Genomic DNA, 22,107 nt, shown 5'->3' with positions numbered 1-22,107 from the left:
TTGTATATAGAATTCCTTCCCTATGAAAGTCCCCTAGAATTGAAATGACTGGTCAAGAGCTATGTTTGTTCGGCTCTTGATGGATACTGCTAAGTACCCTCCACAGAGTGTCAATTTAGCCTCTATTATGATCGTGTTCATTTTACTCTATCGGCACCAGGTGGTTTACTATTTAAAAATATTTTTATAAGCAAGAAAGAGCATATCACTACAACTTGTTTTTTATGATATTAAATTGAATATATTCCCATACTTGGTAAGTAATTGCATATTCTCTTTTGTGGAAATTATTTGTTTATTGGTTTTTTTTTCCCTCCATTAAATTACTGGCTTCCTTTCTTTTTGGTTTTTAAAAGTGTTTTATGTTGCAAGGTATTCCTTCTGTGAGGCCAGGGCCTAAGCCCGGTTTTGGACATAAGAGTATGATACCTTCCAAACAATCATGGTGGATGATCAGATGCCCAAACTTGAGATCGGGTCAGAAGAGTCATGTGCTTCTGAGCAGAGCTGAAGCTTCTCTGAACTTTATTTTTTTTTAAAGATTTTATTTATTTATTCATGAGAGAGACAGAGAGAGAGGCAGAGACACAGGCTGAGGGAAAAGCAAGCTCATGCATGGAGCCTGACATGGGACTCGATCCCGGGTCTCTAGGATCAGACCCTGGGCTGAAGGCGGTGCTAAACCGCTGAGCCATCTGGGCCGCCTGTCTCTGAACTTTAGGTGAGGGAAGGCTGCCTATGATCTCACAGTAGGATTCCTCTACATCCGGACTCCAGCCACCCATCTGCACCCGGATTGATGTTCTGTTGGAACTCAGCTAACTATAGGCAGAGGTTTCTGCATTGTTTGTTATTTTTTTTGTATTGTCTGTTATAATAATAGTAATAATCGTTAGCTTTTACTGAATGCTTGATCTGTGTCCAGCATTTAACAAGTGCTGAGCAGACTGCTGAACATGGGTCAAAAGTATTCTATCCTCATGTAGCTTATATTCCGGCTTGGGTAGATACACTCTACGTGTATATAAATTTTATCAATTAAATAATAAGATAAGTTGGATAATTTCACATAGCCACCCTTACTCTTTGGAAATGAATGAGGAAAATAGGATAGAGAGGGACTCAGTAGGAGAGTCTGTTTGGATAGAATTGGCAAGGATTCCCTTCCAAGAAAATGAGGACTAAATAATGCATAAAAGCCAACTCATGATAGTTTAAGGTACAAATGCTTCTAGAAGAAGAACATGTACAAAAGCTCTAAACCAGAAAGAGTCTTAGAATGGTTGACAAACAGAAAGAAGGCCAACGTGGCAGTTTTAGATAACTAGGAGGAAGTGATAGGATGCTGTGGGATAACTAAGCCAGGACAAGAGCTCGGAGAGTAGGTCATGCTTAGGCACTTGGCTCTTATTTTAATTGGGAGCTCAGGGAGCCTTTAACATGAAGGAGTGATATGAAACCATTTATGTTTCTGAAATGTCACTCTGCCTGCTGTGCGAAGGATGGGCTTTGCTCGGGGTAAGCCGGAGTGTGTTATTGTCAGAGGCTTGATAGCGTATGTTTATTTCCTGGTCACACAAAGTTGGTTGCTTAAGAGGACTCATCCTTGATTTCACCTCTTGCAGAAAGCCAGACACGAGTCGTGAGGCCCCCCGTCCCTGAGTCCTAACAAATGAGAATGTTTGCAAAAAGGATTCTGACTTTTGGTCCAGTATGTATAAGTGCTTGTGTGTTTATCATTCTACCTCCTCGTTGGTGCCACAGAGGTCACATGCCGAGAGTGTATAATCATGGGATAGATGTAGTGTGGGTCCCTGAGTCACTGCGTGGAGGAGATATTCCCTAGAGGTGGCCCTAACCTCACTGAAATGAGGCTGAGAAATTTAGGGGAACATACTGATATTCAATAAATAATACCTGCATGTAACCACATGAGCCTGGTCATGAACCTAAGTAATGTCATTTATGTCACAAAACGGTTTTAGTGATGTAAATGATAACCATGGTTGAGATTTGCAAGGTAGAAATAGAGATGGTTCAGTTTCAGGATGTATTTTAGAAGCAGAGTCAAGGGACACCTGGGGGGGCTCAGCAGTTGAGCTTCTGCCTTTAGCTCAGGGTGTGATCCTGGGGTCCCAGGATCGAGTCCCACATCAGGCTCCCTGCAGGGAGCCTGCTTCTCCCCCTGCCTGGGTCTCTGCCTCTCTCTCTCTGTCTCATGAATAAATACATAAAATCTTAAAAAAAAAAAAGCAGAGTCAAAAGCAGATGGTTTTTATATGGGAAGTAGAATCAAGGATGATGCTGCCACGTTTGGCTTATGCAACTGGGTGGATGATGGTGTTTGTCACTGGCACAAGGAAGAAAGCAAAAGACGAGCACATGATGTGTATTTGGGGAGTTAGAGGATCAAAAGTTATGTTTTAGAGGTTTTCAATTCTGAGTTGTCTCTTACGTACTCAAATGGAGTTGTCAAGTTGGAATCTGAACATTGGAGTTGAGAGTCCAGGAAAGAAAGTTGATCCAGGAATAGAAATTTGGAAGTGATCAGAACATTGGTGGATTTTAAAACTCCTAAAAACCTGCCATCAGCACTATTATATCCTCTGCTTTAAAGAAGCAAAACTTGAGACTAAAAAGGGTTCAGTAACTTGCTCAGGATCTTAATTAGCATATGATTGAGGTAGGATTCAAATTCAAGTCTGTCCAAACTCATTCTGCCAAAGATAATGATTACATTAGTATCATTAATACAACATCCACTTTTTGTTCCATTTTATTAGCTCTCAACCCTCTTTTTCATACATGGTTTCACTAGTGGAAGGGGTAGATATAAAAAAATTCCTACCCGCTCCCCCCCACAATTTTCAGGTGATGACAATGAGACATAGAATATTCAAGTTTATTGACTAAGGTCATATAGTATTTCCTGGGCAATCATACCGTTGATTTGCAAGTTTTTCAACCATACCACATTATAATCTATTATACTGCCTTTCAACCAATAGTCACGTGAACATTCTACGCCATTCTATTCATTTCAGTTCAGTTATAAATGTCCTTTTATGAAATGTCCTTACTGAGTTATTTGCTGTGAGTCCAGAGTCTCTGGAGGCTGCAAAGAGGCACCCTTAGTTGCCAGCCTTCAGCTGCACACAGCCAAGATGACCAGATGTCTTTCACTCTAATGACTCATTTCCCTGCACATAGCCTTGAAGCTCATCAAATGCAGAGCCCCCTCCAAATTTTTACAAAATCAAGTACTGATCATTCTGTTTTTTACTATTGTAGAAGTAAAGGTGCTTTATTTGGCTACCATCAGATCTGAGTTAAATGTGTAAGTAAGAATCACTGGTATAGAAGCAAATACCATTTTACCTTCTTATTATGAACTATGAAAGGGAAAATTAGAAACGAAAAAAGCTGTCTTTCTCCTCCTGCTCTGTCTCTGTAGCAGCTCCAGGCTTCCACTATCCCACATAACATGAAATCTCCATCCCTTGGTACCTATTTCCTAATATCACTCCCCAGATTATAATTACAGTCACTTTTAGGTTTTAGCTCTCTCCTTGCCACCCTTATATACATTTTCTGGGTGAGAATGATTGACTCTGGTGCTAAGGGAATGAGAGTCCATTTGCCTTCTGTGCAGTTGGAGAGATTTCTAAAGTATAGGACTTAGAGCCAGGGGCAGGAAGAAGTAGGTCTGAGCCCCGTGAGGTTTCCACATTACACCAGTGTAATGATCTGGCTCCCAGAACATCAAATAAAATTTTGGAAGAATGGGAGCTCGCAAATGCTGACCTCAAGGGTGTCAACCTTTGTAAATCTGGGCTCGATGCCTCATCAGTAACCCCAGAGTCCAGATGAGATTCCATTACTATCAAAATTAGCAGCCTTGGGCACATTCGTTCTTTCTTTCTGTCTTTATGAAATGAGTAAATGCTGTTGTAGACCCTGCTGTGTGCAGAAAAAGTGTTTCACAAGAGAAGTCCAGTGGACTTATATTCAGAAGTCTAGAGTTCACAGCCTCCCCAAACTATTTAATAGACACACAGCAGGTCATGCAACTTCCCTGAGCCTCAATTTCTCCATTGGCAGGACTTCTCTCACAAAGCATTGGTGGCACTCCAATGAGATGTTGGGTATTGGGATCCCTGGGTGGCCCAGTGGTTTAGTGCCTACCTTCAGCCCAGGACATGGTCCTGGGGTCCCAGGATCGAGTCCCACATTGGGCTCCCTGCTTCTCCCTCTGCCTATGTCTCTGCCTCTCTCTCTCTCTCTCTCTCTCTCTGTCTCTCATGAATAAATAAATAAAATCTAAAAAATAAAAGATGTTAGGTACAACAATGCTTTGTGGAGTATAAACAAATAAGTCCACCCATTGTGTGCTGTCAGCCCACCTGTTGGATGCTGTGAGAATGCAGAGATCCAGACATTCTTAGAAGATGAGCATGAGGACAAATGCTTGGGAAACTGTTAGTATTGATGTAAAACAAACTGCCCCAAACTTTAGTGGCTTCAAACAACAATCATTTTATTGTATCTTGCAGATTCTATAGGTCAAGACTTTGAGTAGAGTTCAGACGGGTGATTTTTTTGCTCCTTGTGGCATCAATGAGATCATTTAGTTGTACACAGTCTGCTGATAGACCCAGTTTGGAAAGTTTAAGAGGGCTTCACTCACATGTCTGACACCATGGCAGGGGTGATGGAAGGCTGAGCTCATCTAGATATGCCAGGGCACCTACGTATGGCCTCTTCAGCATATGGTCTCAGGGCTCTTAGGTTTCTTATGTAGTAACTGGCTTCCCCCAGAGCAAATGTCACAACAGAACCAAGTAGATATTGCATGATCATTTAAAATGTAGCCTTAGAAATCACAGTGTTACTTCCACCACAATTTATAAATCACACATGAAACCAGTCAAGATCCAAGGGAGAGGAGAGGGGTTGGGCTCCACGTGTTGATGAGGAAGTGGTGAAGTCATGTTCTAGAAAAGCATATGGTATAGATGATTTTGTTGTTTCCCCTCGAACACACCATCTGGAAGTTTCACTCTTTCCTCTGGCCACAACGATCCACACCCCTTTGCATGAAAAATATTCCTCATTCCTTCCCCTAAGAACCCCAGAGCCTTGCTCCATTGTGTCATTGGCTCATATCTCATCTAGATCAGGTCAAAGTAAGGATGAAGTTCCTCGGTACGGATTCTTGGATGTAGCTCTCTGAGTGCCGTTCGTCTCAATCTGAAGACCTCAGTCTAAAGAGACAGATTGTCCGACCTCCCCACAGTCAATATATGTAAAGGTAAGACGGTGATAGTATAACTGCAATAAACACTCCCCTTCAGAAGAGAGGGAGGAGATAAGAGGCACACGGTGATCACCGGTCCATATCGGTTCCCATAGCCAGCCACCTGGGCTCATGTCATTAGCTCCTTAATTAGGGCCTGTTACTGTTTCCCGGAAGTGATTCTCTATCTGATCTTCTTTGAGGTCTTGATTCTCCCTCCGAAGTCATCTCTACTTTCCATAAAATTTATACTGTGTTGGCAGCTGTACAGTTTTCACAACTGCTTCCTGCCCAGAGGAATCTCTGGTCTCTCTTCCTTTTACATCCTCTCTGTACTATTTAGTTTGAGCTGGCTGTGCTTCTGTCATTACAATTCTGTTAAAAATCATGTGGATTTTTATTAAGTTTATTGTTTGTTCACTACACCAGATGACAACCATGCCCACAACTTTGAGTCAGGCCCGTCTCTATCTGGAGCTCCCTGGCAGGCTGCTATGGAACTCTAGAAGCTCTGTTGTCTAATAGAGAAGGTCTGAGACACACACCTTCAGATTATAGAGGTTGATCTCTCTGAAGGTATACAGGATGCTTTCCTGAGTATTTCTAAGACCTTAAGGAAGGGTATTATCATCATACCTTTGATTTCATGGTGCCACATTTTCTGGGATTTGTTCCTTGCATCAAGAACCTCTATTATTTTAGAATTCTCTGCTAGAAGAGGCTGGGCCTGAGAAGGTTTCATTTTTGAATCCAACATATCATGGCTTCTGTGTATTTTCTCTAAATTTTGCTTGAAAACAAAATTCCTTCTGTAGTTTATTCAAGAATCATCTATGCATATATGCCTACAGGATGACACACAGCTAAGAGAAAATAGAATACAATTCTGCGTGATACCGTCTTAGCCAGGTCTATCAGCTTATTAAGGAGATATGGTTTTCCTTATTATTGCAGATAATGGTTTTGCTAAATTTTCTGCCGCTGTATCACAACAGTATTCTTTCCTGCAGCTTTCAATAAAACTTTCCTCATTTTCCTTTAAACTTTCATCATTTGTCCCCTCAGAGCTTATTTTACTTCCACCAAAGTCTCCTCTAGGTCCTTCTAGGCTTCTCCTGCTACACAATCCCAAAGCCGATTCTACATACTTTATATGTTTGTCATAGTGACACCACATTTCCAGGTACCAAATTCTGTTCAAGTTATTATTGCTGCATAACAAATGTCCACAAGTTTACAATTATAAATAAAAATTTTATTATACCGTATGTATTCTTCACATCAGACATTTGGTCAGGGCTTGGCTTGGCAACTTTTTTGACATTAACTGAGACCACCTGATGCTACTTATCTGGCTGATGGGCTGATCTTAAGGATTCAAAATGGCTTTGCTCACATTTCTAGCACTTTGGCAGAGGTAGCTGGAAGGCTGAATTCATCTGGAACTGTTGCCCAGAATACCTACATGTGATTCTTCAAGTGATTTTTCCGTGTGGTTTCGGGGTGTTGAAACGTTTTCCACGGCAGCTGGCTTCTCCTAGATAAGTGGTCCTAAACGGGAGGCAGTTATGTCCCCCAGAGGATATTTGGCAATGTCTGAAGATATTTCTGGTTATTATTCTGTGGGAAGGGGACGCTACTGGCATCTGGTTAGTAGAGGTCAAAGATGTTGCTAAATAACCTAAAATGCACAGGCCACCCTCTTCCTCCCAACAAAGAACCTCTGGCCCAAAATGTCAGTGATGTCAAGGTGGAGAAGCCTTGTCTTAGAGCAAGTATCTCAAGAATTAGGCAGAAGCTTCGTGGCCTTTTTGTAACCTTGCCTCAAAGACATGTAGCATCAGATGCAGACCAGATTTTAAGAGAGAGGAATTAAACCTCACTTCTTGATAGAGGGTGGTGAAGCCACACTGTAGAGGAACGGGTGGGATGGGAAATATTGTCACAACCATCTTTAGAAAATACAGTGCGCTACAGGAACTGTCAAAGAAACCCGAATGTAATTAGTGCCGTGGAAAAGGGACAAGTATAAGGCTTTAAAGGTGCAGGCGGATCTGTCACCTTTGATTGGAGGGATAAAATGAGGTTTCCTAAAAACATGACAATTAAATATTTTTTAAATGATAAATTAAGTCTTGAAAGAAGGGTAGTGTTTTAAAAAGTTCAACTGGAGGGGAGAACATTCTAGGCAGAGGGAACAAGAGAAATGAAGGTATCAATTATTAGGGATTAGTAAACTATATATAGGCTTTGGGCCAAATCCAGCCTGCCACTTATGTTGTTTATTGGAACCCAACCACACTCATTGGGTGGTTGACCACAGAGACCATATCGCCCAAGAAGACTAAAATATTTCCTGTCTAGCCCTTTCTGGAAAAGTGCTGCCCCTAGCCTAAGTTATTAATTGGTTTGCTTATTCAACAAAAACTCGTTAAGAGCTCGGCTCACTATATGCCAGAAATTGTATCAGATGTTTACTATACGACGCTGGGCAAAAACAAGTAGGACAAACATCATTTCTATTGTGGAGGGTGATTTTTAGAAATTACAACATCTGAGAGCTATAAAGAAAATAACAAAGTCTTGCACTTGAGAATTTAGGAAGAGTGACCTGGGAGGCTTTATCAAGAGGATAACTCAGCGGGTAAGACCTGCCAGGTGGGAAAGAGCCAACCATAGGATGTGAAGGATGGAGATAAGGGTTATCAGGGAAGAGAAGGGTGTACACAGAGTTCCTAAGGCAGGAAAGATGTTGGCTTGAGAGAGCAATTCAAAGGTGATCAGCATCTGCGGGGCACAGTGAGCAAGGTGGGACTCGTGGCCCGAGATGAGGTTGACGGGCAGGTATGGACTAGGTCTCAGAGACTCTCCAGGCCATGAAAAGGAGATATACTTATTTTTGTTTTTGTTTTTCTAAAACGCACTTCATATTTCCTCTTTTATTATGTGGATATCAGTTTAACCTTTTACTGTGAGAATATAAACGTTTTAGGAGGATCTCTGTTATTATTTGTACCAGTTCACAAACAGTACAATGAATTGATAAAGGTCTCTGAGTTTCTTTAACTCCATTGGTCTCGCATGTTGCTCTGGAGGATTCTAAAAAAATAAACAAAAACTCCAAAAAAATATACATTCTACTCAAAAGTGGTTTTTTTAAAAGCCACAAGTCCCAACCCCCACCAAAATAAAGAAAGCCATATATATATATTTTTTGATTATTTAATTATTCATGAGAGACACACAGGGAGAGAGGCAGAGACACAGGCAGAGGGAGACGCAGGCTCCATGCAGGGAACCTGATGCGGGACTCAATCCTGGAATCCCGGGATCACGCCCTGAGCTGGAGGCAGATACTCAACCACTGAGTCACCCAGCTGACCCTAAAGAAAGCCATCTAGTCCTCCATTTAGAAACAGATTTTTGTAAAACCCACAACTCCCGTTTTATTAACAGAACAGAGATAAAACAATAATTTCAGGCTCCTCCCTTTCACGTTGCAGCCCCGGGGGCTCCATAGGCCAACTGTGCTTCTGCTTCCAACAGGAACCCTCCCCACGTGAGCTTTTTGTCGGGAATCTTGGAAGAGGATGAGGCTGGGGCATAATTTGCATATGTAATAATCATTTTTAAGACACAATCTGCATCCCAAATAAACAAAGTTCAACTCTCATTTCTTCCACACATTTGTGCTATAAATTAAGTCAAGATTTATGAACATTCTGGCTGTAAGTTTCTTCTCCTTGCCCATTGGGATTTGAGGATATATGCTTTTAATCTGGATTTAACTGGGAACCACGTGAGAATTTTAAGAAAGAGAATGAAATAAAACAATTTTCATGAAAAGAAGAAAAGGAAACTCTAGCTGCTGTGTAGAATTTCAATAGGAAGCAGATCAGAGAGGAATTGTGAGATGGGTAAAGCAGCTTATGAAGATTCCAGGTAAGGGATAATGATGGCGTGATCTAGAAACTGCTCTCAAACTCCACTGCGCCTATGTGTGACCTGAGATTCTTATCAGAATGCAGACCCCGACTCAGTAGTCATGGGGGTAGGGCCAAGATTCTTGGATTTAAACAAGTTCCCCGGTGACCAGGCACAGACCTCATGTTGTGTAACAAAAGTCTAGGGGTAAAGATGTAAAATGTTTTAAGAAAGGTCTTCTGAATCATTCACTTTACTAACACTTTTTCAATGACTCAAAGTCTTAAAGTAAGTTTGCAAAACAAAACCACGCAAAGGAGAAAATCCAGTGCAGGCACTTCCAACCATCATAAATAAATCAGTGCTGACTAAGAAAGCCTCTTGCAGAGCTTCAGATGTGAGACCTACCTGAAGCTTAAGTTTGCGAAGAGCATGAAATTCCGACCAGTTAATGGGGAAGTGCCCAGGACGTGGTCAATTTTATTAATTTTTCCAATAAATTTTTATCGAGCGAGTCGCAGTGAAGAACAGATCGTCTCTGCCACACAAGAGATAGCAGTCTATTTATGAATAGGTAGACGTGGAATTTAATGTATCATGAAAAGCATTTCCACCAGCAAGTGGTGTAAGGTGGAAGGAGTAGGGTGTAGGGTGCAAGGAGTGATCTTTACTCTTGGTGTAGGGTGCAAGGAGTGATCTTTAAGGGGTAACGAGGCGTCAGAGAACAAAGGAAGAGAAGAGCGGTCTAGAGAGAGGAAAAGAGCCAAAAGCTTATATGGAGTATTTGGTCAGAGACACCTACTTTTATGATGCAGGGACTCCTAGTGCCTGGGATCCACGGGCTGAGGAAGGTATCTTGTCAGACTTCCGACTGATGTATAGTGCGTAAAGTGCATTAATTCTAGTCAATGCAAGCTGGCAAGAATTTCTTGAGCTGCTAATTTCTTGAGCTGCTAGTACGGGCCCGTGCAAAATAGAGACCTGAAAGCAAAGAATGCATTGTCGATGACAAAAGCTCGCGTCTATTAATAACTAATAACAGATTAGGACACTTGAGGACAGAGATAGAATATGACCAAGTCAAGTAACTCTCCAGAGGCATCCGGCCTGCTAGTCGAAGAAACAGAATTCCAGCCTGGCTCGTCTCACTGTAGACGGTGCCCGTGCTGAATGTACCGTTTATCTAGAGAGACAAAACCAATACACCTAAGCAATTAGAGATACAAAATCAACATTACAGTTACAAGCTAGATTGCAGCGCGTTTTCAAAGTGAAAGCAGCTTTATTGTATTTCCTCTGATTATAAAAGCGATGCTTTCTCTCTGTAAAACATTTCAAACAGTACAGGGTAGCGTAGTGCAGGAGACAAACATCCCTACAGTCCCACTGCTCTGTCTAAGGCCGGAAATAGCCATTCAACCTACCGATTCGTCTTAGGTGTGCTTGTGTAGCATCTCACAAAAAGAAATGAGCATTAAAGAGGTGGATCATACTACATACAACGTTAGGAGGTCAGTCCCTGCCCACCCCCCCACAAACACACTAAGAAACTATTTGAAGGTAAAACTGCACTTCTGTTCTTCCTAAACCTTTATGCAGACACACTCAGTTCTTCTGGATTAATAGGTAATTTCTTGGCCACTTGATGCCTGCTTAGCTTCAGCTAGTTCAAGAATGACGGTACCAGAGCGCTAACGTCAGTCATCATTAGTATCATGTCGCCGTCCTTGCTTTAGAAGTCGTCATTCTTGCCAAAGGGTCGTAGGTGGTCCACCTATGAGAGGTTAGTGCTCTACTCCACTTCTCCAGCACACGGCTTCATCGCTTTCCAAATCACTAGCATGTGTGTGTGTGTGTGTGTGTGTGTTTGTATAAAACAAGTTAGGCCTATTTGGAGGCAATTTTGTGCAATTAACTCAGCCACTGCAGGTGCACACTGTCCGGTCCAATGCACCCAGTGGTACGTGTACACTTCAGCCCTCAAAACAAGGACTACATCCACTACCCTGCCCTTCTTCCTCTCTGCATCCGACACCTTCCTCCCATTCCTGGCTCCAGGCAACCACTGATCTATTTTCAGGACCAATAATATTGCCTTTTCAAGCAAGTCATGGAAATGGGGTCGTAAAGTCTCTGGTGGCTGGCTTCATTCCCTGGGTGTGATGCATGTGACCTTCATCCGTGCGGTTACACAGGTCAGTAGCTTGTTGCTTTTTATTGTTGAGTAGTGTTCCATTGTATAAGTGCCACATTTTGTCTATCCATTCATGGATCGCCGTGTCCAACATTTGGAGCTTTTCCATTTTGGAGGTAATTGTGAATAAAGCTTCTGGGAACAGCCACACACTGACCTTTGTATGGATGTACTTTAGATCTCCCTTAGGTAAGTGACTAGGAGTGGAATTGCTGGGTGGGAGAGTCAGTGAGTATTTGACTTTATAGGAAATTGCCAAATTGTTGTCTGCTGTGGCTGCACTTTTTGCCTTTCAGATCCTCACCAACACGTGGTAATGTCAGTCTTTGATTTTAGCCTCTCTCGTGAGGCTTAGTGGTGTGTCTTTGTGGTCTTATTTTGCATTTCTCCGATGACATATGATGTTGAGCATACATAGTTTTGTGTTCACATTATCCTTTCACGTATTCCTGGAAAAATAAGTCCTTTTTCAATTTTTAAAAATTACAATTTCTTCTTATAATTGAGTTATAAGACTTACTCAGGTATAACAGACACAAGCCCAATAATAGATAAACTCATATCAGATATTGTCCTATAACTTTTGGACGCTCTGTACCTCTGTCCTGTTTTTGTTTCTCTCACTCCACCTCCCACCCCCCTCCCCCAGGCTTGGAGGAAAGAGCTGATGAGTGGGTGTGGCCTCCCTTGTGTCTGGGCTCCCAGGGAACCTCACTACAACTGGGTCTTTAAAAATCTGGTGAAATTTCAGTCTTTTATTTTTCTTCTTATCTGCTGTTATTAACTACAACTTTTCTTCTTCCATCATCTATCAGAGATGAAACATTCCTTGTGTCCTGTCTGTCCTTAGAGGGGCTTCTCATCTTTTGCAGTTTGCAAATTTACCAGATGGTTGTGTGACCACAGCTCTCTTGGAGGCTAAATTTTTAAAAATATAGTTTTATTGATTATCTGGTTCTTTGTTACAATGGAAGAAACTTTGTCTTGCTGTTTTCCACGTCTTAGGCCGAGTGGAACTGCCTCCATCCTTGCTCTTAACGTGGCAGAGAGACTCCATCACTGGCACCATTGGAGTTGGTCAGTCCTTTTATCCCTTTGTTGGCCCAGTGGGTCCTGCGTGCCTGTACTTTTAGATAGTGGAGGCTAGTACTGGGGCATGTCCGTGGTCTCCATCATGAATGACCTGGTTGCCAATGTTGATGGCACTTCTGCTTGTTTTTCTGGTCCCCTTCTCCAGCACTATTGGGGAGAATCCTTCTCCCGTCCTTGCTAAAGGTTTTTCATGAAACCCCCATTTGTGACAGCTCTCTGGCCTATTTTACTCTTCTTTTAGTTTCTCATGGCTCTGCCCTCTGGACGTGTAACACAAGTTCTGTTGAGGCGTGTTTTTAAGAAGTACAAGCTTTTGCCAAATGTATGATTCCTTGCACACATATGTCCTGGGCTGAGACTTTCAGTTCTCCCCTAAATTCTTCACTTCCACATGAGTCTCCTCTTGTTATAGCCTGTCCGGGGCTTCAGGAATGGCCCTGATGATCATCTTCTGTGGTTCATACTCTACGAGGCCCATATCTTAGTGGCTCTGATAGCCTGGAATTCCCAAAATGAAATTTAACTTTTTTATTTTTATTTTTTAATTTTTATTTATGATAGAGAGAGAGATAGAGAGAGAGAGGCAGAGACACAGGCAGAGGGAGAAGCAGGCTCCATGCACCGGGAGCCCGACGTGGGATTCGATCCCGGGTCTCCAGGATCGTGCCCTGGGTCAAAGGCAGGCTCTAAATCGCTGCGCCACCCAGGGATCCCGAAATTTAACTTTTTTAAACAAAGATTTTATGGGGGATCCCTGGGTGGCGCAGCGGTTTAGCGCCTGCCTTCAGCCCAGGGTGTGATCCTGGAGTCCTGGGATTGAGTCCCACGTCGGGCTCCCTGCATGGAGCCTGCTTCTCCCTCTGCCCGTGTCTCTGCCTCTCTCTCTCTCTCTCTCTCTCTCATGAATAAATAAATAAATAAAATCTTTAAATAAAAAGATTTTATTCATTTATTCATGTAGGCAGAGGGAGAAGCAGGGTCCCTGCAGGGATCCTGTTGTGGGACTCCATCCCCGGACACCAGGATCACACCCTGAGCCGAAGGCAGATGCTTAACCACTGAGCCACCCAAGCATCCCTACCAAAATGAACTTTAAAATTAGACCTTACTTTAGACACCCTGGCCACAAATGATATTCTATGCTCCGATTCTTACATTCAGTTCCCAAGATGCATTTTTGTGTCTAAACATGTTGTGCATGCATTTAGCTAAAGCTTAAAATGTGCAATGGACTCTCTGAAGCCAGGGCTGGCTGGATGCCCCAACTCAAGCTGAGTCAAGATGTGGGTGCCCCCTCTACTCCAGACCTCCCCAGGACTGTGATCCTTTGAAATATACATTGAACCCGTCTATTTACCCATAAAAATGGACAATAGAACAACAGCTAATAGAGGATTGTTGCTTTAGAAAAGTCCATGCACTGCCATGAGGATAAACCCACTGTGGCTGTCACTACGGCAGCCCATATCTCAGCCGAGGCCGCGCGCAGCTGAATGCAGTCACCGGTCAATGAGGGTACGGCTCAAACTGGACTCCGGCAATGGCTGTGAGGTCTGAGAGACGTGGTCATAAAAACTTCACTTCCTGCCTTCAGTGCTCTCTTGAGATAAGCTTATCACTGAAGTAGTTGGTCACTTAGTTGTAAAATGCGGCTGTAGGTTATTGATCTATTGTCTTGCTGGATATAGTTAAATATGGGATTTGGAGTTAAGCAAACCTACTTTCTTTCCTTCCCTCACCTCCTCCCCAGGAATTGCTGAGGCTCTCTATATGAAACTGGTCACACTCCGTCGCTGGGCTGTAAAGCAGTTGGATGGCCTCTCCTCTCCCCCCCCACCTCCCCATGGAAAGGGATGACACTTTAAGAAACCTCTGTAACTAGATTATAGACCAGAAAGACCATTCTTCCAAGGAAGGCCTGTCCCATTTATGGTTAATAGCCCTGCATTTATTAAAGACAAGGCCGCAAAGTCCCAAATCCCCACGTCTCACAACTCAAACGCTAACATGAAGAACACCCCGATTGACTCAGGAAATATATTTTCCCGAGACCAGTGGTTTATGAAATTTATTCTCCAATTGGCTGGTCTCTTGAACAGTTGTTTGTCATAATCAGATTTTGAAACCATATATCTCCTTTCAGGGGATGGTTGTGCAGTAACCTCTGGCTCTATCCACACTTCTGGTCTGGGCGCAGTAGACCTCCCGCATGAATGAGAACCACGGCTGTCTTATCAAATCGTGGCAGTTCTCGTTTTGTTTAACAGTGCTGGAAATTAGTTTTTCAGGCACTGATCTTGACAGGTCAGCTGTCAAAAGTGGGTGTCTGTGGCCATAAAATTCATCGATCCCATAAACAAAATCCTGTCTGCAAAATACAAGGGAAAGTCAGAACAGACGCCCTTATGTACAAATGAAATGGTCTGCAGCTGTGTGACTAAGTGTCAGGACTTCTCCGAGGGAAAGGTTTTTCTGGCTTCCCATTTATCAAGTCTATCAGCCTCATTTGGCTCTCGTTGACTGCACCTTTTTCCTCGGCATCCTGAACCAGGAGAACCAGGCGCCCTCGGGAGGGAAGCCGGATACCGTCTCTCTTAATCTGGGTCGGCAGCATGTTTGGGAATCCACTTAAAGGCTTTGTTTTATTTCTTTTCAAAAGAAAAGTCCACTGGAGTCTTCTGTTTGGGCTGTGCTTTTTTTTCCGTGTTCTGGTCTGAACATATCAGGTGTTCAGAGGGATGGCCTCACTCAGAAATGAAGGGTTTCTGCTCTGGTCTTAAGATTTGGGCAAGAACACAAGGCTTTGTGAAAATGGGGGGGATTCACTCAGCCTGGGGCGCTTGGCTTGAGGCTGATGTGAGGGAATAATAAACTTCCCTGCCCAACTCAAGGATCCTGGTTCCTAGAACATGGTTGCACTTTGATGTGTTTGAAGGCGGAATTTTGGTTTCACTTTGAAGTATTTTTTCTTTCTCTGTCAGAGTACAGGATGCCCTGAAGGCCAGGGAGGCAGAGGTCTGTATTAAAAAACAAAAACACACAAAAATAAAAGCCTCTAAGTCCTGAATACTTGCAGGAAAATAAAAATAGGGGTAATTATAGGCTTGGAGGAATTTTTTTTCCCCCTCTCAGGTACTTGCATTTTGATTTAAATGGCTTTGCCTTAGGATTGCTGTCCTTCTTTCTTAGTGGAGAAAGCTTGTCTGTCTTCATGGAGCTGGGCCTCAGCAGTGGCTACTTCCCTGTCTCCAAACCCAGCAGGCTCACCGGGCCCCGTGCCATGTTGAGGAGGTCACAGAATGGGAGACGCCGTGCTGGATGACCCACAATTGCCTCTTCTAGGAGATGGGCACGCCTTGGCCACTGCTCCTTGCAGCCCGAGGACTGATTCATTGGGTTCTGACGCTCAGGCTGGTCTTGACACACCAACTCTGATAATTTAACCCTCCATTCAGTCCTTAGTCGTACAAATGCGTGTGACAGGACCTTGTCACCTATGCTAGTTATTTTGATCAAAAGCATATTTTCCCTCCTGTGAAAGTGGTGAAAAACCTGTTGGAAACACAGAACAATGTCAAGAAGTTGCAATGATTACTCATAATTCCACCACCTGGATGTATCCATATATTACATTTCAACAAAGCTCCACCCATTTTTACCACCACCCTTTTAAAAAACCATAATTGAGGTTTTATTGCACACAGAGGTTTATATCCTGATTTTTTTGTGATTATTATTTTATAGCAGATTATTTCAAAGTGATTTTTTTTTTCCCTTTTGAATAACCCCTAAGTGTTTGGTAGGCAGGGAAAGTATTCTTATTTCACTTTTTAGATAAGAAAATGGAATCTTAATGGAGTCAAATTTATGCAAAATTCTAAGCACCATGGTAAAATGTGCTCTCTGAGGTCACCCAGGTAAGTGGTGGAAACACAGCTAGATATAGGTCAGTCGACTACCAAACTTACGCTGCTTTCATACCTCTGAGTTCCTCTCTTCTTCCCCAGATCTTTACCGAGTGTAGTAAGTTGATCTTTGAGAGGAGAACATGGCGTTCAAATCAAGGTTGGAAACCCTGAGATGGGAATAAGCAAGGCAAGGTCTAGTCCAAGAGCCTGAAATTCTAGACAGTTTCTGAAGACAGGGTTTTGTTCGAAAGGGACAGGGTAACCAACCCAAATTGCACAGCAGGGTCACAACCTTAGGTCCAGCATGGAAGACAATGGGGATCATCTCTACCCAGCTCTGTGTAAATGGTCGAGATTGGGCTCATCAGCATTGCATTCGCTGCGAGCAGTGTGTTACACTAATGTAACATCTTGGATACGGAAAACTGGATGTGGGGAATATGGACAGCCTCTGCACAACCTCTACAACTTTTCTGTAAAACTAAAACTATTCTAAAGTGAAATCTTATTAAAAAAATATGAGTTAAGAATGTACCAGACCCAACCAAAGAGGAATGGTATTACAGGCAGAAGGAACTGGAGGAAGCATGCCATGTGAGGTGCATGAGGAGGGTGAGGCATTTGCTGGGGTGGGAGTGGACTGGGCCTACACAAACCTCAGTGAAGCTGATTGTCAGGCTTGATCTCCATAAGGAAGGCCTTTTTCTTTAAGGCCAGGCTTCAGAGTGTTACGATTTATTCTGCAGGAAATGGGAAGTCGTTTGAAACTTTTCGTTAACACAGTTCATGTTTGGGTTTATTTATTATAAAGGTACAAATCAGCACAATGGGAGAGGCTGTCAGAGAGAGGTTGGGGTTCATGAGATCAAAGGAGAGGCTGCTGCCTTGAGCCAGGCAATGAGCTAGAAGAGGGTTGTACCGTTAGGGACTGAGAGGCAGAGCCCTTCTCGCAGCTGAGCTAAAACTCTAGGACAGAGCTTCATCCCAGCTGCTTTTTCCTGCCTCTCTTCCCCATCCTCAAGACTGATTACAACCCCGGGAGACAGACAGGTAGAGTTTGTTTGCTCAAGGCCAAGCAGAGCCCCATTCCAGGTGCTTACTCATGCAGGTGCTAGCAGGGAGTTGAGGTGCCCCTTTGGCTCTGTCACGGAGGTTTGGCAGCACATGATAGGACGTCAAGTCCTGCTGCAAGGCGAAATATCTGGTACGTGGCACTAACATGTCATTGTTAGGACGAGCTTGCCTTCATTAGGACTTTATCAGTCATTGAGGTGGTCCAGGGGCCTTCTTACCACCACCCAACCCAGGAGGGGCAGCAGATTACCCATCAGGGCTAAGCAGCTCCAAGGCTGGGCCAGCAGGCAGCCCAGATACACATCATGAGTACCCTGGTCCATATCGGAGGGTCCACAGGATGTAGGGAATCAACACCTTGACTCTTTTCATCTAGGTTGGTCTCTTCCCTTTGACCAGCATTTTAATCCAGATGCAAGAATTGATTCTGGATCCCAGGGCTGTTTCCTGAGACCCAAGGGGGAAACAGCCTTGAGCTTTCCTTCTCACGATGCCAGTTCCCAGAGTGTGAATTCTTTGATGTCCTTGAACAGGAGTTTGGGTAGATTTTAACTTTGCCCTTAACTGCAGTGCCCCTCAAATTAATTGGTGGCGGCTGTGAGGAGCTCCTGAGAGCACATGGCCATGCTCTTAACTAAATGATTCATTCATCACTGCCAGGCATCCTATACCTTAGGATGGAGTGGGTCTTAGTTGGTATTGTGTCCAAAGTGACAGCCAGAGTTTCCAGGTTCCTTTTAAACTGCTTCGACAACCATGTGTCTCATCCCGGTGTTCCTGCCTCAGGGTTCTAGTATGTTCCAGATGGAATGGTCCCACAGATTCTGCAACTGTGGCCTCGTAGTCAACGCTCGGAGTGCAGACCCTGCTGCAGATGTCAAGGCTAAGGGACATGCTGGGAGAGTAGAAGTGTCCTGAAGTAGTGCTATTGGTGGCTCCTTTAGGGCAGCTGGTGACATTTCTCCACAGAGGGATGGCTCTGCCCAGCCTAACTAGGGGACTTGTCGGTTTTCTCTGATGAAGTAGATGCTGCCCACAGTGGTCTGATCTTTTAACTCCTTGCTGCTTAAATGGTGGTCATGGAGCAGCAGCAGCAGCAGCATCACCTGGGAGCTTGTTAGACAGGAATAACCACAGGCCCCAGAATCAGAAAGTGCATATAAAATCCCTGGATAATTTGTGTGCATATTACAGTTTGAGAATCACCTGCTTTAATCTAGAGCAGAGGTTTACAATCCTGGCTGTGCATTAGAATCACCTGGGGAGCTGAAATATTCATATCTAGCCCACCACAGACCAATTAAATTCAAATCTCTGGGGATGAGGCCCAGCCTTCGGTATGTTTTAAAAGCCTTCTTAAGAGAACCTAATCTGCAGCGACCTAAAAGGACAGGGTTTCTCAATGATGGTGGCTGGGGTTGCATTACAATCCCTGGCGCCCAAGTGCTGAGATCCTGCTTAAGGTGCCTTGTACCTTTTTACCAATTAATGATGGAGAATCATTGATGAGACCAAGATTTCACCGTGGTTTCCCGGGCCTGCAGGGATGCAGAGAGGGGACGCCGTGTGAAGGACATTGCATCGCCTGTTGTTTCTGAGCCGTAGAGGGGCTCCCCAATCGCCCTGGGGGGCCTATCAGAGCTGTCTCTGGCCGTGGGAGGGACTCCGCAGCCCTGGGGGGCTATGGCAGATCCAGAGCCTGGGTGTTCCAGGCCTGTACCTGTACCTGTACCTGCATATCAAAGAGAATCATGACATCTGCCCCCTCAGCGAAGACAGGCCGCGAGCTCTCGACCCTGCCTGCAGTGGGCATCGGGGCGCAAGGCGAGCCGGACATGCTGCTCAGCCTCATCTTGCCCTGGTGGCAGCATTGGCTGAACTCAGGGGCCCTCCGGCCTGGGCAAGTCACAGGGTAATTAAAGAAAGAAGACACTTTGTGGGAGACGTGGTGATCTGAACCCCATGGGTGGATAGGATAACGTTAGACAGAAATGTTCATTCTGGAAACAATTTCTTACCAACTGGCTTTACTTGAAGGATGTGACAAGTCCTCCGAGTTCCAGATGAGTTGCTGGAGGAAGGGAGACCTTCGTCACTCACGTATTCTTTCTAAGGTTTTAAGGTGGCCTTGAGTCTCCGGGACACGGGGGGACCGCTATCCTCCCAGTGGCGGGACCCAGGATCCCGGTTTGAGGGCCGCAGTCCTGGGCTGCACGCAGATGCCATTCTGCCCCTCACACTCCCTTTTTCCTTCACAGCTGGCGACGTGGGACTCAGAGAAAGGCCTGAATGGCAGCCTGCAAGAGAGGCCCATGGGCAGCCGCCTCCAAGGACTGACTCTCAAAGTGGTGACTGTCTTGGTAGGATCACGGGCATTTTGGGGCGGTTCACCATTTGGGCTTTGGAGTTAGGGGCTTCTCTCTGTTTGGCTTCATGCTGGGCTTGGGGGGAAGGGGATCTCGTGTAGTGGCTTGGGGGCTCATAAGGCCTTTCTGGCAAATAATTTTGCAAGTAATGAAGGAAGAGGAGGGTTGGAGATTCTGTCCCAGGGCCTTCCACGGAGGTGACTGAGCTGCTCGGGAGAAGAACCACTAATCTCCACGGCCAAACTTCTAAGCAGACGCAGCCCTACCTGTTCCTGGACGTAAACAGTATCTTGACCTCCTGGTAGTCCTCTAGAGAGCTTTGCTGGCAGCCAGAGTCCTCAAAGGTGCTTGGAGGAGGCCACTCTTCCGGCACCCAAACTCGCCGATGGCCCCGTGGGACACAAACTTCACAACAAAGACCGTCTGTTGCAGTTTTCCTGCACGGTAGTCTTGGAATCGTAGACTTTTATATCTTTAAGAGACTAGGGGCATCTTCCGGCCAAGTTCTTCCTTCAGCTTTTTAGGGCTGTAGGAGACATTTTAGATTCACACGATTCAAATGGTCCCTGTGTCCCGTCAGATGCTGATGTCTCTTCAGCCCTAGAAGCCTTTAGCAGCAGCGTTCTCCTCCATCCCGTGTGCACATCACAGAATAAGCATTATGCCATAACCCCCCACGGCCCCAGGGACACTAATGAGATATATTCTCCGGGGCCGTTTGCCCAAAGTCTTGTTCGGTTTCATACGAGTGTGATGGGGAAGGCTAAGGCTTTCTCCAGAGGACCACGTGCCCTGCAGAAGCACATATGTCACAGGACAAAATGTGTGAATGTGGCTTTGGGCTCAGGAACGGCGGGCTTTAATTCTGTCCCAGGCTTTGACTTATGGTGTGACCTTCTTCCATGAATCAGAATCCATTTTCTAGTACAATCTGATGGATGTAATATTGTCTTCTCTCAATCTAATATCATAGAGCTTTTATTGTCGCTCTTTATCCTGGATGAGAAGTAACCACATTTCTCATGTGGGTCCTGAAGAATTATGGCATTTCCTAAGAACAGAGTCCTGAATGTCACAAATAAAGGAATGAAAACAAATCATGTCATTCTGGCAATGGGGTTCCGAGCAGAGGCTGGGAAAGTGTCACACAGCACAAGTAAATCTCCGTCCCTCCGTCAATGTGCTGGTGGCAGGGATCTTCCTATCCAGCGCGCGCCAAGTGTCCATAAACTGCTTTAATCCAGGGCCGAGATCTTCAGACCTCAGGCCTAAGTTGGGTGAACACATGCCCACGTCCGCAAACATTCTAAAGCGGATTCATCAGGTTGGTCTCTCCAGCAGTACCCTGGAAAGGTGTGTATCCCGGAACCCGTGATTTAATTGAAGAGCATTCGTTCTGTTGTCCTCAGGAAGAGCCTTTCGTGATGGTGGCTGAGAACATCCTTGGACAGCCCAAGCGCTATAAAGGGTTCTCCATAGATGTCCTGGATGCGCTGGCCAAGGCTCTGGGCTTCAAATATGAGATTTACCAGGCCCCCGATGGCAGGTACGGCCACCAGCTCCATAACACCTCCTGGAACGGGATGATCGGGGAACTCATCAGCAAGGTAGGTCCCGGGGCCGGCCCACGGGGTTGGGGGGGGGCACCTTGCCTGCCTCTGCGGTGATCCCTAAATTTGGCCCATTAGGCATTTAGAACTCTGGAACTAGCTAAGCAGATCACAGGTCACCACTCTTCACCCACTAGAGCTCTCTCTTCTTGAGCCCACCCCGCCCCGCCATGCTCCACCTCTGGGTTCTATCTCTCACTCTGTCTTCCTTCCGTACCTACTGCTGCCATTTCTCCAGAGCCTGCCCTGTAGCACACCCTTCCTGCAACCCACCCCACGTTTGGGCTGAAATAGGAACTTGGTTCTCGCAGGCAGTGTTAGTGAGTGCTGATTCTTTTCCCCCTCGTGGCTCACGGTGGGGTGTGTCTATACAGATGCACGCGTGTGAGTGTGTGCGTGTGTCTGCACTGTCGTGTGTAAGTGATACGACATTCCTCAGATTAATTTCACATAATTACTCTTCCTCTCTCCTGTAGAGCCTGGGTCCTCATTGAGACTCATGGTATGAGGCCAATTCACCGTGTCCCCGTCCTCACCCCTGTCACCCCAGACCCGTGGGTCATCTCCTGACAGTTATTTATGATGGTGGCATCTGCTCCAGGCCTCGTTCCCTAGTGCTGCTGTTGCCGCCATCTCTGACGTT

General features: G+C 44.8%; 1 protein-coding gene across 3 annotated transcripts in view; it reads left to right on the top strand.

Annotated features, from left to right (window-relative positions):
- GRID1 (glutamate ionotropic receptor delta type subunit 1) overlaps positions 1–22,107 on the top strand; it is a 639,650-nt gene that overhangs the window by 504,816 nt on the left and 112,727 nt on the right. For all 3 annotated transcript variants that reach the window (XM_025435395.3, XM_035715124.2, XM_035715125.2), the window contains 2 exons: positions 19,747–19,848; positions 21,264–21,461. In XM_025435395.3, coding sequence (XP_025291180.1) covers positions 19,747–19,848; positions 21,264–21,461 — 300 coding nt within the window. The remainder of the gene's footprint in view (positions 1–19,746; positions 19,849–21,263; positions 21,462–22,107) is intronic.

The sequence above is a fragment of the Canis lupus genome, chromosome 4 (assembly GCF_003254725.2).
Source record: "Canis lupus dingo isolate Sandy chromosome 4, ASM325472v2, whole genome shotgun sequence".
NCBI lineage: Eukaryota > Metazoa > Chordata > Mammalia > Carnivora > Canidae > Canis > Canis lupus.
Note: the sequence above shows the minus strand (reverse complement) of the source record. Positions and strands in the feature narration are given on the sequence as shown.